At 46.7% G+C, this 15,907-nt stretch overlaps 2 protein-coding genes across 3 annotated transcripts; both read right to left on the bottom strand.

Annotated features, from left to right (window-relative positions):
• Positions 1–306: 306 nt before the first annotated feature.
• Positions 307–4,826, bottom strand: znf319a (zinc finger protein 319a). Its single transcript, XM_079736211.1, has 2 exons — positions 4,704–4,826; positions 307–3,645 (listed from the first exon to the last, which is right to left on the bottom strand). Exon 2 carries the CDS (start codon positions 3,524–3,526, stop codon positions 1,742–1,744), a length of 1,785 nt encoding a protein of 594 aa, XP_079592337.1. The 5' UTR covers positions 3,527–3,645; positions 4,704–4,826; the 3' UTR covers positions 307–1,741.
• A 3,180-nt stretch (positions 4,827–8,006) lies between these two features.
• On the bottom strand, positions 8,007–14,906 carry jph3a (junctophilin 3a; the record flags this gene model as incomplete). 2 transcript variants are annotated; one of them, XM_079736851.1, is made up of 5 exons in its annotated part: positions 8,007–8,087; positions 8,275–9,530; positions 10,328–10,464; positions 10,783–11,569; positions 14,525–14,906. In XM_079736851.1, 5 exons carry the CDS (start codon positions 14,904–14,906, stop codon positions 8,007–8,009), a joined length of 2,643 nt encoding a protein of 880 aa, XP_079592977.1. The 2 variants fall into 2 exon arrangements, with proteins under 2 accessions (XP_079592977.1, XP_079592978.1); XM_079736852.1 differs by having other exon boundaries at positions 10,340–10,464.
• Positions 14,907–15,907: the final 1,001 nt, after the last annotated feature.

Raw genomic sequence — 15,907 nt, 5'->3', positions numbered from 1 at the left:
AATTACAAAAGAAAAACACATTCTTCCACCCAACATGAATGTGTTGTATCCGACAAGTTTTAAAAGCAAATTCATATTTCCCCAGTGTAATTGCTCTAGCAGCCTACCAAACCAATGGTACGTCTTCCTGCGCCTGCTTGGTTTGTCTACTTTAGTTAGGCTCGCAGTTAGATAGGCGACCTAATTAACCACTGAGCGAGCAAGGGCTATGGCAATCCAAGTCAACATATAGTGTTCAAACGGATGAAAACAATTTCACATCTTGGTTCGTTTTGATACTGTGGTTTATTTTAATTGCTGTCTGTATACAGTGAAGATAATGTATATTGATTATATATCACTGAAAGCTCTAATGCGTCACTGCTCTTCTCCCACCAGAAAAAGTTGGAGCATCTGCACTGAAACTATTGTTTTCATTCCTCATCTTCTTCATTCCTGTTGTCAATCACTTGGAATTATTATCAGTGCAAGTAAAGATTTAATTTAATCTGGAAATGCACAGAATGAACTATAATACAAACTTAGACTTCATCCTCAGTAAAAGACACAAACCCACAATTTTTAGGCAACTGAGAATAAAGTAATTTGTAATGTGCTAGCCAAGGGACAGTGTGGACTTGTGAGAATATATTTAACATGATCAGTTTTTAAAAATAAAAGTGGCTTTTACCACACAGTAACTAATGTAGCAAGTCTGCCAACGTAGCCTTTTGCAAATAATCGTAACCTCTTGTGATAACTCGTTTGGACTTGTATCTCCAATATGCTTGCAAAATACAGCAAGCTTGTACATAGTGGCTAGAAAAGCAGGTAACACAATCACTATACATGTTTCAATGTTTACATGAGCTTATACACACAATCTATAATATATTGAAACAAAGAGTAGACAGTAGTCATAAATATTACATTATGCATGGTCTATTGCACATGGCAGGTGTTGGTATGGCATGATACGTATGGATTAGTTACGTAGGTGCCATTTATTTTAATACAAAGATGCATCAACACAGATAAGACACAGGCTATACAGTTTCATGATTTTTTTTCTTTCTAGGGATTCTTTATAGAAGGAAACTTTTTTTAAATATAATACAGCAGTTATGTTAAAAGTATGATAAATATTCATGCACAAACAAATGGTAATATCTAGGTCTACGTGAAAGGATAGTTGAGCAAGCCAGTCACTGTATTAATGTTTAAGGGTTGTTTTTGGCTGTAGCAGAAGCGAGTGTAAAGTAATTGAATACAAATAAAATTGATAAAAAGGCACATGAAATTCTAACATTTTTACATGGGCAGGAATTGCCTACTAGTCTAAAATGATTTATTTTTTACTTGATTAAGAAATCACCAATCACAAAACATACAATCACATGCAAGCACATAAGGTCCCACACTTTACTGCAAACAAAATATGATGTTCTCTCATTCAACATTACATGCCTTTTTAAACTACTTTTAAGTCCTTCATGACTTCCTAATGACTGGGGAGGGCTATGATGTCAATAATATTCCCCGTGGATCTAGGGCTTGTGGCATTTTTTTCTTATTTTAACTGTGGGACGGACCTAATCTTTAAACATTAAAATGTTACAATAAATACTAAATTCAAAAAACAGGTGCAGGTTATATGAAAGACTATGAATGTGGTGGCAGACGAAAGCCCACTGCGCCTCAAGGGTAACACTGCACATCGTAACCGAGGGGCCCGGACGCAGCGCCTTGCGTCTTGGAATCATCATGGGATGCAGGGAGGAGCGGGAAAGCTATCACCCTCGGCCGTGTGCTGCACCGTGTGCTCCTGCAGGGCCGTCAGGTCGACAAAGCGCTCGCCGCACCACACACATTTGAACTGGGTCTCCCGCGAGTGCACGCTCTGGTGCTTGGCCAGATGCTCGCGCTGCTTGAAGCTCTTGTCACAGCTGGCACACTTGAAGGGTTTCTCGCCGGTGTGGACACGGCGGTGGCGCTGCAGCTCCGACGAGTACTTGAAGCGCTTCTCGCAGTCGGGGCACTTCAGGGGCTTCTCGCGGGTGGGGTCGCAGCGGTGCTGGACAAACTCGGAGGACGAGACAAAGCGCCGGTCGCACAGGGAGCACTTCAGGGGCTTCTCGGTACAGTGGGAATTCTGGTGCCGCTGCAGCGTGGAGTTCTTCTTGTAGCCCTTGCCGCACACGTCGCACTTGTACGGCTTCTCCACCTCCCCGCCGCACTTGTGCCTCAGCAGCTCTCCCGATTGGCTGAAAGACTTCTGGCAGGATGCGCACTTAAATAGACTCTCCATGCCGTGGACCTGCTGGTGGTAGAGCAGGTGGGAGGGCTGCAGGAAGCCCTTGTCGCACAGGTTGCACTTGAAGGGGCGGTCGGCAGGGTTCTTGTGAGTGCGCCGGTGGCGCACCAGGGCGTACTGCTGCTTGAAGCTCATCTGGCACTCCTCGCACTGGAAGGGGCGCTCCTCCGAGTGGGTGCGCTCGTGCTGCCGCAGGTCGGAGGGGCGCTTGAAACTCTTACCACAGGAGCCACAGCGGAAGGGCCTCTCGCCTATCGGCTGGCACTGGTGGTGCAGGAGCTCCGACGACTCCTTAAAGTGCATCTCGCACAAGTTGCACTTGAACAGGTGCTCGCCAGAATGGGCGTACATGTGGCGCACGAGGTGGGAGCGGTGCTTGAAGCTCTTCTCGCAGACGGCACACTTGTACGGCCGCTCAGAGCTGTGGGTGCGCTGGTGATGGGCCAGGTGAGACGACTGGCTGAAACTTTTATCGCACGTGTCACATTTGTACGGCTTCTCGCCGGTGTGCACCCTTTCGTGACGGGTCAGCTCGGACAGATGCCGAAACGCCTTGTGGCACACCGAGCACTTGTAGGGCCGGTCAGGTGCAGAGGCCTCAAACGCTGGGGGGGACGAGGCGCTGATGGCCGCACCGCTAGCAGACGTCTCCCCAGTGGAGGGCTGCTGAGGGTTTGCGGCAGAGGAGGTGGGCGTGACGTTCCCAGAGCCCGGACGGTAGGTCTTCTCACAGATTGAACATTTCATTGGATTGTTGCCGTTGCCATGAGAGTTGTGGTGCTGTGCCAGAGAGGTGAGCAGCGAGAAGCCCATCTTGCACACACCGCACACAAACGGCTTCTGTTCCACCTGTACACACTGGTGCTCCAGAAGATCCGTCGCCTGGCTGAAAATCTTCATACACTGAGTGCACTGGAAGGACCTGTCTTGGCTCACCATGCACTGGTGCTCATGTGGGTTGGCCAGGTGAGAGATATCATGGCCGCAGGCGCCGCACTTGTGCCCTCTCTCGCCCCCCACCTGTAAGGAGGGCTGCTGGGCTGGCACGGCGTGCTGCTGCCCATGCTGGCTATGCTGAGGCTGCTGTAGGGACGAGTCTGGCTGCAGGACTACTCCATAAACAGCACAGCCCAGAGGGTTGTCTGAAGACTGGGGAAGGGTGTGCACCACGGAGGGTGGAGCCACTGCATGCTGCTGTTGCTGCCACGCCTCCGTCATCCTTCCACTACGCATGTAAGGATTCAGCTTCCACTCAGGTTCTGTCGTTCTATCGGAGGATGCAATGTTATGATTGCCAGGAATTGATTGTTATATCCCGGATTACAATCGTCCCTTAAAATATGTGTTGTAGCCTGGAGGAAAGATAAAAAAAAAAGAATTACAACAAGATATGGGGGAAACAAATAGGGATGGCAGTCAATATAAAATGTTGCATTTTGGAACTTATTCATTGGCGATTTAGAGCAGGTTATTTTAAATGCATACATGGCATATGCATGATATAGGAATACTCTTTAGAGAGTGTGCCGTGCATTTTTATGGGTGGGAACAACGACTAGCATAGTGATGTTTGGTTAAAGATAACATATGTATGGACGCATAGTTTGGGGCATTTCAATGTGCAAATATGAATGCTGTATATTGCTATAAAAGGAGTCATTTCGAAACAGGCCCAACACGTTTTTTTTTTTTTTAAGTATTGTAACGGTAGTCATCAGTATACACTGTTGTCGCTGTCGTAAATATTCGAGCCGGTGTGTAGACCGGTGGAATACTTCAATTGTTAAAACCGGTTATTACGTTATGCAGAAGAGATCAAGCTGAATGTTTATGCTTTAGCTTGAAAAATGTATTTACTGACGGCAACTTCACCCATATTCTGATGTATATACATTCCGAATTACTGCATGATGAACCGCGTACACTTTCCACACAGCTTATTGCAGAGTTGTGCGAAAAAGGAAAGGAAATATAATGTTAAACTGTAATTTTCTAATACGGGGCGTTTCATAGCCGAAACCGTCCAGATGATAGACAGCGCTATGTGGCTACATGGGTTAGCTAGCTTAGCTGGTGGAGCTGGCAAGCCATTTCCATCCACTGGACAACTGTCGAGTTAAGTCCATACAATGCAAAAGACACAGCGAAAGAATAGTCTATAAACCGCCCAAGCACGCATAGCATGCAGGCAGGAAGAAGCCCAGTGGAGGCTGACACAATCAAGGGAGTTAGCGGTGATTCCGAATGTCGTTTTACAAGACGGTGGGCCGCAATTAATGGTCTAGCTATAAAAGCCGTCTGTAGGCCTTCCAGGGCTGCAGGGACCATCCCCCTCCTGTTGCCAAAGCATATCACGTTTGTAAACATATAACTCGTGGCTACGGCAAAACAATGCAACGTTCTTACTTACATAGAGAGACTAGGCGTGGATTTTGATTCCTTCTCAACACGGGAGGCGACAACCTTCGAGATTCTTTGGCCCTCGAAGATTAGCGATGGCAGAGATGCGATTGGACCCAAACGCCATCCTCAAACGGACACCGGAAACCGCCACGCAGTCCGCTACAGTTTTATACTTGGTAGCCAAATGTCGAAATCCAAGGTTTGGGACACTGATATACTGCAAAGTATTAATTTAGAAAAAATCGTCAAAGTGTATGATTATAGTGATTATGTTTGATCAGAGATACGGGCGTGCACACTTGTACGTGCACGCGCGCACGCACCGGGGAAGGGTGCTTTTTACCCACTGCATTTGGGGTGCTTTTTAGACCAACTTTAGATCGGCGGTGGCACCCGAGTCTTTCAAAGTGTATCGTAATGAATAACTGTTAATACTGTTTAATTCAACAGCAGTCTGCTTAACAGCCTGAAGAGTGCGCTATGTACGCGAATGTCAAATACCCCCCCCCCCTCCCCCCGCCATTATCATAATGACACATTTACAAAATCACCGAAAACACCCGAGCATATAAAATGACCAAATAATTGATCGCTAATGTTGTATATAATATCCCCTTGAGCTGCAAAAACGTGTTTCATTTTCCTTTATTTTGGGTCATGCCTATATGATATAAGTTTATTGGATGATTGCCTTATTTTTCAGTTAGATCAAAATTGTATTAGTAGAGAAACGATGTTGGCCTATCAATTATGAGGAGGAAAAAAAAGACAGTATGACCCACATAAATTGATATGCCCAATAAAATGACAATTTATAATCTATAGCTGGGCCTCAGGTAGGCAATTACCAACCGTCTTTATTGCCCTCCTATCTGGAATGTGAGGTCGGGGAGATCTTAGAAGATGGATGGTTTATGTGTGAGAACAGAATAGTGAAGTGAATGGTGTTTAAGAACATCTCTTCAAAACAAAAACAGCATGACCATTCTCGCGTGTTTAATGGAAAACAGCATCAGCAGCCAATAATATGAACAAACTTGCTTTATGTCAGCCCATCGTAGTGCATATAAAATATATAATGCTGTCCGTTTATGTCCAGCTGTCGTCTTTATTCCACTGAACAATGCTAATCCAGTCATCATTAATATATTATTGGATGTGTACAAAAATGTAAAAATGAAGGTCATAAGGTACATTCTTTGTACACTAATTCTGAAGCATATCGGGGATGTATTGTAGTGTGTTTCTTATGTATTGTTTTTGTTAATTATTATAATAGTATTATTATTATTATATATTATAATCGTTTTATTGTTATTGACGTGATGTCGTTATTAATGTGATTATTTTATTAGCAAAATAGGAATATTGACTTTGTTAATTTGAAATATGTAAATTTGTGTGACCGCAATAATAACCACACCAATCGCATAATAATTTCAAACATTTCATTATTTTCTCGACATTAACTTCGAAACAACCTCATAAACCAAAGAGTAAGAAAGAGCATGCTTGGGCATGCAATGATGTCACAACATGATGATGCCACCGGGTGCGAAGTATAAAACATACAGTAGCAGAGAGTTTAATTGTATATCATTCATAAACTCTGGACATTTCAGTATCCACTGAGAGTTAAAAGCTAGCGTTTATTTTACACGGCTCTCCATGGCTCATGTAGCTTGTGTTGCTGGATAGAGAGACACAAGGCCAAACTCACAAACTGACACCAGATTGAGCAGGCTAAACAAACATGCTGAAAAAATCTCATCCGGCCCAGAGTGTCGGGATGTGACACTGTAGAAACCCCATTTTCCCTTTTTCCTCTGTTCCAAAAAGGGGGGACTTGGGGGGGGGGGGAGAGAGAGAGAGAGAGAGAGAGAGAGAGAGAGAGAGAGAGAGAGAGAGAGAGAGACAAAACAGTGCATGCCATTTCAGGGAATGGTGGGAGTAGGCACACCTTTTCTCATATGGAAGGTAACTCAACTCCCTTTAGCCTGGAGGGGTGTTTTGTCTAGGGCTGAGGGGAGGGGTGGTGTTAGGGTATGGGTGAGGGGTGTTTTGTCTAGGGCTGAGGGGAGGGGTGGTGTTAGGGTATGGGTGAGGGGGGTGGGGGAGGAGGAGGAGGGGGTTTAAATTAAGTTTAGACAAATAAAAGTGAGTAAATACGAGGCACTCAGCATTCTCTCTGTTTTGCAAACTGCAAAAACAAACTTGAATATAATGACACATACACATATATATCAGAATTAGTGGTTATAACATAACAGTCTCAAAGCTGTACAAAGGGGCAAGGCTGAATTCTCCTTTATATGTTAGTACATAAATGTGTGTACTGTGTACATGTGTGCGCATGTGGGAGGGTGGCATTAGAAATGGATGTGTGCAGAAGCAATAATGGTGGGGTTGACATAAATTCCACTTAATTGACAATAAATCCAGGAAGCTACTTCTATTAGCTTCAAGGCTCTGAGCCACCACAGAACACCATGACCAGCAATTAATCAATGAAGTTTCAATCTGAGATTCTGTGATTCTACTGTGCGGGTGAAATGGCACCAACGTCAACAGTTGCCTAGACATTAAGTGCCACAAATTTGAATTCTGAACGAAGACCATAACAATAATGTTAAAGGGATAGAAAAATGCAGTTTTTAAATTCTACACAGCCTCATGCAACGCTTGCTTGTGTTCATGTACTTTGTGTTAAAAAGAGAACAAAATAATGTCAGAGCCCTTTAAAATGGATCTAATCTTGCAGCATAGTTCTGTAGCGCATAGTGCTAATAGGGATGGGTTGGTGGGGCAAGGAGGGGACAACAGGAGTAAAAGGCCAAAAAAGGGATTGTTGATGTGTGTTTGCCATGCTTTAGGCAGGGGGTTTTGTTCGATGGTAGTAGCAGTAGGTGGGCCAATGGGGTGCTCTGTTCTTCTCTAGAGTAGAAAACAAATGGTTGAGACTGTCTGTGTCGTCGTCGCTCCATTTTACAGCGGGTGATAAACACCCATGCATGCTACTACACCACACTATTTTGAAGCTGCACGCTTTGCGTTCCTGTGACGTTTAACAAATACCTTTCACCATGGTCCCGAGCTTATACCTTTCCAAATAAACCATGGCGCCATAGAAAAACTCAAATGGGCTTCAACAAAGGTAAAAAGACCAGTAGCAACAATAGAAAGGCTTCGCTATGTCCGTCACATGGGTGGTGGGCTCCAGTCGAATTGGCGTGATGTCCATCTCAGCATGTAATATAATAGTATACTGTAGGTAACAGGTCTTAGTCTTATAGATCGTACCTGTAGAAGCTTAAATAAAGAAGTGAATGAAAAGAATGGCTACTCCGATATTGAGTAAAATTACCATAACCACCAGAATAGAGCTGGAGCCCTAGGAGAAGGAGAAGGAGAGAGAAAAGCGGTTAGTTCACAAGAATCACACACGATACTAATGCAAAATATCCCTGAAAAGCCGTCATAACTGGACAATGCTCAGCACATCACATGACACACGCTAATGCGATACATGAGGGGCTACATCGCTAAACGAGTGTAACCTGTAAAGTGTAACTGCTCACTGAGTTTGATTTGAGGGTGAGATGCTCTCCTTCCTGCTCCACTGCAATGGGCTGGGACTTCAGGGGTGGCGAGAGGGTGAGGTCCCGGTGCAGGGGCCAGTCCTCAAGCTCCGCCCCCACATTCAGGTTGTCCAGCATCTGTACCGAGTCCATGGATCCCTCCCTCACCGGCCGCAGGCCTCGGGACCGCAGCCTGTTGCTCTTTGGCGGGGGAGACTCCTGGCCCAGGCCCCGGGAGTCGGAAGACTGCAGCCTCATGTCCACTGTGTAGTCGTTGAGCTTCTCTTCATCGTGATCCGTGAGGCGCGAGTGGGCGGGGCTCCACCTCAGGGTGCTCTCCGCAGTCCAGCCCCCGGGGAGGCCGTCTACCAATGCATGCTCGCTATGCTTGTGGTTGGAGGAGACGTGTTGCTTTGGGTGGTGGTTGGAGTAGCCATGCTCTGGCGGGTGGTGGTTGGAGTAGGCGTGCTCTCGGGGATTGTAACTGGAAGAGATGTGGTCCTTTGCATTGTGATTAGAGCAGATATAATCTTGGGACTTGTGATTGGAAGAAGCATGCTCGGAAGTCTTGTGATTGGACATGTTATGCTCCAAGGCCTTGTGATTGGATAAGATGTGCACCTGTGGCTTGTAATTGGAAGAAGCATGCTCGCAGGGCTTGTGATTGGATGAGGAATGATCCCATGTTTTGTGGTTAGACGAGGAATACTCCCGCGACTTATGATTGGAAGAGGCATGCTTTGAGGGCTTTTGTTTGGATGAAGAGTGGTCCCACGTTCTGTAGGAAGAAGAGTGCTCCCGGGACTTGTGATTGGATACAGACTTCTCCCGTGGTTTGTGATTGGTCAAAGGGGCTTGCTCGTGGCCATTCATTTGGCCCTCTTGCTCCTCCAGAAGGGAGGGTGTGGTGGAGCGACTGCTGCCTCCCCTCTCCGGATACATATCATCTGTCCAGGTGTTAGCCCCGCCCCGGTGAAGATCCATGCCCCGTCCCTCCACGAGCACCTGTATCTCCGCCCCGCTCTGGTCGTCCACAGCGCTCTGTCGCATGAAGCAGGCATTCCGGGGACGGTGGCTATGCTTGGCTGGGGTGCAGGGGGGCGAGGCGGGAATGCTCAGCACAGGGCTGAGATCAGGTGTTATAACGGGCGGTGTGGTGTCCGGAGTGCAGAGCTCAGGACTGTCTGTTCCTGTAGAGATGACCTCGTGGTCTTTGTCCTTGGCGTCCTGGTGCTTGGGCCGCTGACATTCGAGCCCTAGCAGGAAAACGGGGGGAGAATAGCACCAATGAGGGGTTTTGGCAGTGGTCCACACTGAGGACATTATACACACTGCATGTTAATCAGAAGAAGAGGGACAGGAGTAAGAAGGCATTGAAACTGGATCTTGAGTAAGGAATCTCGGTTAGATTAAGAATGTGTTGGAGATGGTTTAACAAAATCATACACTTTAATTGTATTAAAATTGTATATTATTATGCTTTATTGTTAGTAGATGATAAAGGGTGCACAAATTCTACATGGGTGATATCCATAAAGGGACCAGGTGTATCTCAATGCTATGAATATAATGCTGTATAGTGATACAAATAAGGTTGTTTTAATAAAAAAAAACATGTTTTGTATAAATTCTATTATATTCTTTTGATATTTTAATTTTTTTTTTAATTATTTAACTAATTCAGAAATTAATTTGGAAAATAGATGACCATTAAGACTGCAAATAAATCTGAAATCATCACATTTTATCTTCCTGTTCACTTATTTGATTTAAATATTTGTAACATAGCCATTAAATGGCTCTGTTTTTTTTATTTGAAGGAGGAAACTTATTCAGAAAATTAACTACAATTCATATTCAAACATTTCTATTCGTAGTTTGCTACTACTTATCTAGTCTAGACCTTTCTAGGAGCCTTCATATTGCCTTCTATACTACAGATTTTAGGTTTTACTTGGAATGATCTGATGTTTTGATAAAGCAGAGTAATCAACTGTGACATGGTGAAATAAATAATAAGTTAAAGGCTACATTTTGAATCGTCCTCCTCCTCCATTGAACTCACCATTCCCATATATGTGGAAGGAGGGAGAGAGCTCTTTTGCAGCGATCCGGGCAAGCCGACATTCTTCTGAGGACTTCTGGGCGACAGCCTCAGCGGCCTCGGCCTTTCCGCGAGCGTGGCTCATCCTTAAAAAGTAACAGATGGTTTCTCCTTGAATTAAGATTGCTTGATTTCCAATATCATCATACAAAATGTAGGCAACAGCATCATTTTTGATTACGATTGTGGTAGGCTACAAACCAAATGAAATGATGAGATTACAAAATGTTGTCTCAAATTCCTACGAGTAGGAATTAATGAGCAACGCATTGAATGACATTTGCTGTACAGTTGCATCTACTGTATCTTCAATCATGCAATGGTTAGAATAAACAACCTAGACTAAACCAATGCAACCTAAAAAGAAAGACCTCTTTCAAAGCCTTCAATTCATGTTTTCTTACCGAGACATGGCGATCTCAGCCTTCTGCTTGGCGATGTCTGACCCCTTCTCTGCAGCCTCCACGGCCCGGTCGACCTTCTCTCTGATTTTACTCGCTCGCAAGGGAATCAGGTTCTTGCGCTTTCCGCTCACCAGGACGTTCTGCTTGTACTTGCCCTCCTCTTTGGTACCGTCGGGGAAGGTGGTGCATCCGTAGCCGTGCCTCTTGTTCGCCGCCCATTCGCCCTCGTAATGTAGGCCGTCCGAGCGCCTGCTGATCCCCCAGCCGGCCCTCTGGTCGCTCCGCCAATCCCCGGTGTAGGTCTCTGTGACGGTGGCGTCCACGGGGGCGCCCTGCTCGTTCTCGCTGGCGTTGGAGTGGATGTCGGAGGCGGCGGAGCTGACCGTGCTCATGCCCGCCTCGCTGCAGAAGCTGCTCTGCTTGCTGAGCTGACTGGCCAGGGAGCTCTTGGACTCCGAGCGCCGCAGCTTCAGCCCGCTCAGGATGGACTGGCGGAAGCGTCCCTTCCTCTTCCTCTGGCGCTCTGCCTCGCTCGGGGCGGTCAGCGCGAAGCCTCCCCGACCCACAGGGCTGCCGGCCAACACTGCCGCCACCCCGTCTGTGGGGGTGGTGGCAGTGTTGGTGCCGTCCTCCAGCGCGGCCGGAGGCCCGTGGCTGTGCTCGGAGCGGAGGGAGTTTATAGAGGTCCGCAGTGGGAAGAGGATGACCGCCGCCATTCCGTACGGCACACTCTGCCGTACGCCGTAGCCGTGCCGCATCCCTCCCAGCCACTGGCCCTGGTAGGTTCCTGAGGGCAGGGACAGCGACAACAAGTTCAGAGAAATGCTACGTTCAGACAGCGTGTTGTCTCATTAGAAGCTGAGGCGAGGTTCATCCACATAAGCTGTACCATGTGTTGATTGTTTTTTTTTTTTTTTAAAAAGGGTGGTTTTAGTGAAGTGTTGTCCGGGGGAAAAGTTAAAGTTCTTGGGTGTCAGGAACAGAAAGAGAACATGGCAGGGAAGGGCAAGAAAGAAAAGGAAATAAAAATGATATACGGAAAGGAACATAAGGGTAAGGAAAGTAACAGAGTAGAGGCAAGGCGAAGAAGGAGAAGTAAGAAAAAACAAAATGAAAGGAAAGGAAAGGATATAAATCCCATTTGACAAACGATGTCAACATTAGTATCAGCATACTGTTTGTAAAATATGAAAGATATAAGGAAAAGCGCAATCAACATGCTGTAAAGAGTCCCAGAGGCTGCTTCCAGGCAGCAGAAGGCTTGGGGGTCGGTGCTGAGCTTGCTCAGTTTGATAATTTACTGACACAGCAGATCTCACAGTTTGTTGTCTCTCCTCATTCATTGGCCTCAGGTGTACAGTACCATCCACCGATATGAGCTGGTTGTTGCAGTGAGTGAAAGCCAAAACCCTTTCTAGGTTGTCAAAACAGAGAATTGCCATGTCCTGCTGACACACAGTATAGTATTGTACCCAAAGACAGTGAAACTCCACCCGCCAAACTGAGCTTTATGATGAGACGACTCTTTTATAAACATACTGCTTGCATCGCTATGTCGACTGTTCAAATGTTGTTAAATGTTGTGTTGAACAAACAAACAAACACTGCTTGACGTATTTAGATGATACATGGTTATTTAAATTATTTAACGGAAATGCTTTTGCTGAAGCTACTGATGCACTTTGCGATGATGCATGTATAAGTAAATCCATTTTGTGGGAATTCATAATTTAAATCAGGTCATTGTTATTTAAAATGAGGGAATTCGGGAAAACGACCCCCAATACCAACTCAACACTGCTATGATACCACAGCATAGTTTTCTATATGAAATCGGAGGATTTCTACTGTTGTTTATAACACACAATAATCGTTGATGACTATTTGGCGAATTAACTTTGACTAATGATCGTTTAGTGTTGTCTATTGCCCATGTCCATTAACCTTTCATTGGCACACTCTGAACTAATTATCCTTTTAGTTATCTTTTATTTTTAGGGCTACTCGTTGTTGGCAGTATGGCAGAATATGAATAGCAAACCCCTATTAATATAATTAGAATCATTAAGCATGAGATAAACATCGTTGTGCTGACTTATTATAATACAATTAACGGCTATTATGGACATTATCAACAATGTCAGCTACAATGCACACAATGTTACATAGAGGAGCGAATAGTAAAGCAGGGCAAACTCATTAATATATCTAGAATATTCCAGAATATCATGCAGCTTGATGTCCTACTTCAGTCTGGAAAACGTTCATCCTTCAAAAGCGCTTTGCGAACAGGCAATGTTGAGCTTGTTGTTATGTATCCTCCAGATTCTGCTTACATTATCCCAGTCTAAGACAAGAAAGTCGGCAAAACGAGGCACAAAACACGATCACAAAACGCGGTAGAGGCGTGTCTAGAATAGCAACGGTGAGGTTGCTTTTCTAGACTCACCTCTACCGCGTTTTAGGGACCGCGACCAGCCCGTCTGCTGTCTAACCTAAGGAGCTATCCATGGTGCTATAAGGCTTGTATCGGTCATGTTAGGCCGCAGGAAGCTGTCGTTGCCGTATGATTGTGTGTGTGTGTGTGTGTGTGTGTGTGTGTGTGTGTGTGTGTGTGTGTGTGTGTGTGTGTGTGTGTGTGTGTGTGTCACATAACAAGCACACTTTGTGTGGAGAGGCCGCACTATATTCCCGCCACATTTATTGGGTTGTGGAAAATGTGTCAACTCGTGCGTGCTAAATCCAGCCGTCGGCGCTCGTCCTCCACGTGAGAGCGCTGAGTGCGGCGCTGTCGCGTGACGCAGTCTTTTTTTTTTGATGAGATTTGTGTTGGAAGTAGCCTAGCATGGCAATGAACATTGTCGCTGTTAATTTTTGTTTAGCCTTCTTTCAGTGATGGTACTGGGAGAAATGTCAAACTATGTCAGCGGCGGTCGCCTTAAGGTTAATCTGCTACAACCGCAGGTAAACACGCTTTCCGTCAATGCAGCACCGAGATACCGTGTTGTTGTTCCCATGGTCCCCTGCATCACTTATTGACCCCCTATATTCCTCTCGCGTCCCCACCGCCTGGGGAAGGCAGGCAGTGGAGTCGCATCGGCTACCATAGGCGGCCTAGATAGGCGTCACTGACGTTGCAAAGCGTAATCCAGGTGGGGTAGAGAGAAGAGTGGGACTGACTTGATGTCTCTGTGTTGCACTGGGAGAGAGTGGCGTCTGTGATATATAGTGCATGGGGAGCGAGTGTTTCAAAGAAACGAGAATAGATGTGGGTAATGGGAGATTTCATGTGGGAATTGACACAAAACAGGTGTGCATCGCCTTCTCTAATGTCCACAGTAGTTTCCACCGTAGAGCTTTCTACCTGCACCCCCTTTATTACCTTCTGATGTATACAACTTCTAGCCTGTAGCCTATATTATTAAATGTAGAAATTTATGAAGTTGAAATTCGAATTGGTTTAGCCATGCCATATTTTTTTGTGAAGTGGACTTAAAGTAGATATTTCCAGGGTTCTACTATCCTAGGTGGCGTCTAATAAGTTGCCATGGTGCTACGCATTGTTGAAGTAGACCATGCTTGGGGAAAGCTGGTGCAGGAAACCTTTATCAATAAGCTTTTTTCATCGGTTCTCGTCATAGATGCGATGGAGCGCAAACTTCCAGCCGAACCATCGCTGCCAATGATGGGTACAATAGCCAAGTTAGCTATTTGGCATTGAGGTGTGGTTGGGGGCTCTTACCTCCATCAGAGTAGGTTTCAGTGCCGTATCCATCCTGGAGGCCATTGCTCCAGGTGCCCTCGTAGCGGGCCCCGCTGGCCGCGCTCTCCAGCTGCCCGTAGCGGCCCTTGAAGCCCTGCGTCCACTCGCCCCTGTAATCCCAGCGCCCTTTGCTCTCCACGCCGACGCCATGGCGCTTCCCCTGCGCCCAGGTGCCCTGGTAGCTGTTCCCGCTGGGCCAGGTGTACACGCCCAGCACCTCAAAGCCGTGGCTCCAGGCGCCCGCGTACTCCCCCTGGCCCTGGGGCCCCGTGCAGACCCCTCGGCCGTGGGCCTTGCCCTGCTCCCACCCCCCGCAGTACGACCCCCCATCATCAAAGTCAAACCTGCCTCCAGTGGACATGCATGAAACAGGTCTAGGCAAATCCTCAGAACGTGTAGAAAAGAAGGGCCTGGACTACACACAGAGAGCCGGCTGGGAGGAGGCCTTGTTTGGATGTGGTCGCACGGAGGAGCTCTCGCTCCACCCTCCTCGTGGCGTTGCTTGTGGAGATCCACCCGTGCTTGGCGGTGGACGGGCACAGAGAGCGCTGTGTACCTGTGGCTGGGAGAGGGCCACGTCGTCCTCACGTCGGGCCGGCGGTAGAAGCCTGGCCGTCGGGTGTGCGGCTGTGTCGGATGCAACTGTTGGTCGAGCGATTTCCCATAGGCACGCCGGCTCCGAGTGTCTCTCCACCTCCTCCTCCTCCTCCTCCTCCTTCTTCTCCTCCACTTACTCCTCCACCCTCCTCCTGCTCCTCGCAGCCTAGCAGCCGGGCGGATCACCTAGCCGTTACCTTAGCCGTGCAGCGGAAGGCTCCAGACAATCCGAGGCCTAGGCTTTTTCGGCTGGTCCCAGAGGCAGTGGCGGGCAGCAGTGACCGGGCTCAGCTCAACGAGACACAACAGTATCCCCACACTTGCTAGCGTGCCACCGTACAGAGGTGGAGGCAGAGATGCTGGACAAAGATGTACCACACCGGTACAACGCCATCAAATAAATACAGAGGGAGAGAGAGAGTAGCAGAGAAGTTGAGGATGTGTCTATAGCGTGGCCTGGAAGCAAGCGATCCGGGCGATCCAGACTGCTATCAAACACACAGCATCCATAAAAACGCAAACACAAAACACAAACACACACAGTGCCTTACACGCACGCCATGAAATAAATGACTATCAATAATTCCTGGCGTTCCTCTTAATTTCTCCTGTTTTTTTTCCCTCTTTGCTGTGGTGCTGTGATCTAAGGAAGAGACTCTGCCCTGGAGATGAGGATGCAGAGAGAAGAAGGAGGAAAAAAAAGCAGCAGTACGATTATTCCCTTTCTCCTTCCTTTGTCTTCTCCATTTTAGTGCTCATCTGCAG

Source organism: Pollachius pollachius (genome assembly GCF_949987615.1).
Source record: "Pollachius pollachius genome assembly, chromosome: 5".
Taxonomy (NCBI): Eukaryota; Metazoa; Chordata; class Actinopteri; order Gadiformes; family Gadidae; genus Pollachius; species Pollachius pollachius.
This window is presented reverse-complemented; position numbering and strand designations above follow the sequence as displayed.

Excerpts from the sequence above, each read along its gene's own strand:
- znf319a (XM_079736211.1), bottom strand. The coding sequence starts at position 3,526 with ATGCGTAGTGGAAGGATGACGGAGGCGTGGCAGCAACAGCAGCATGCA.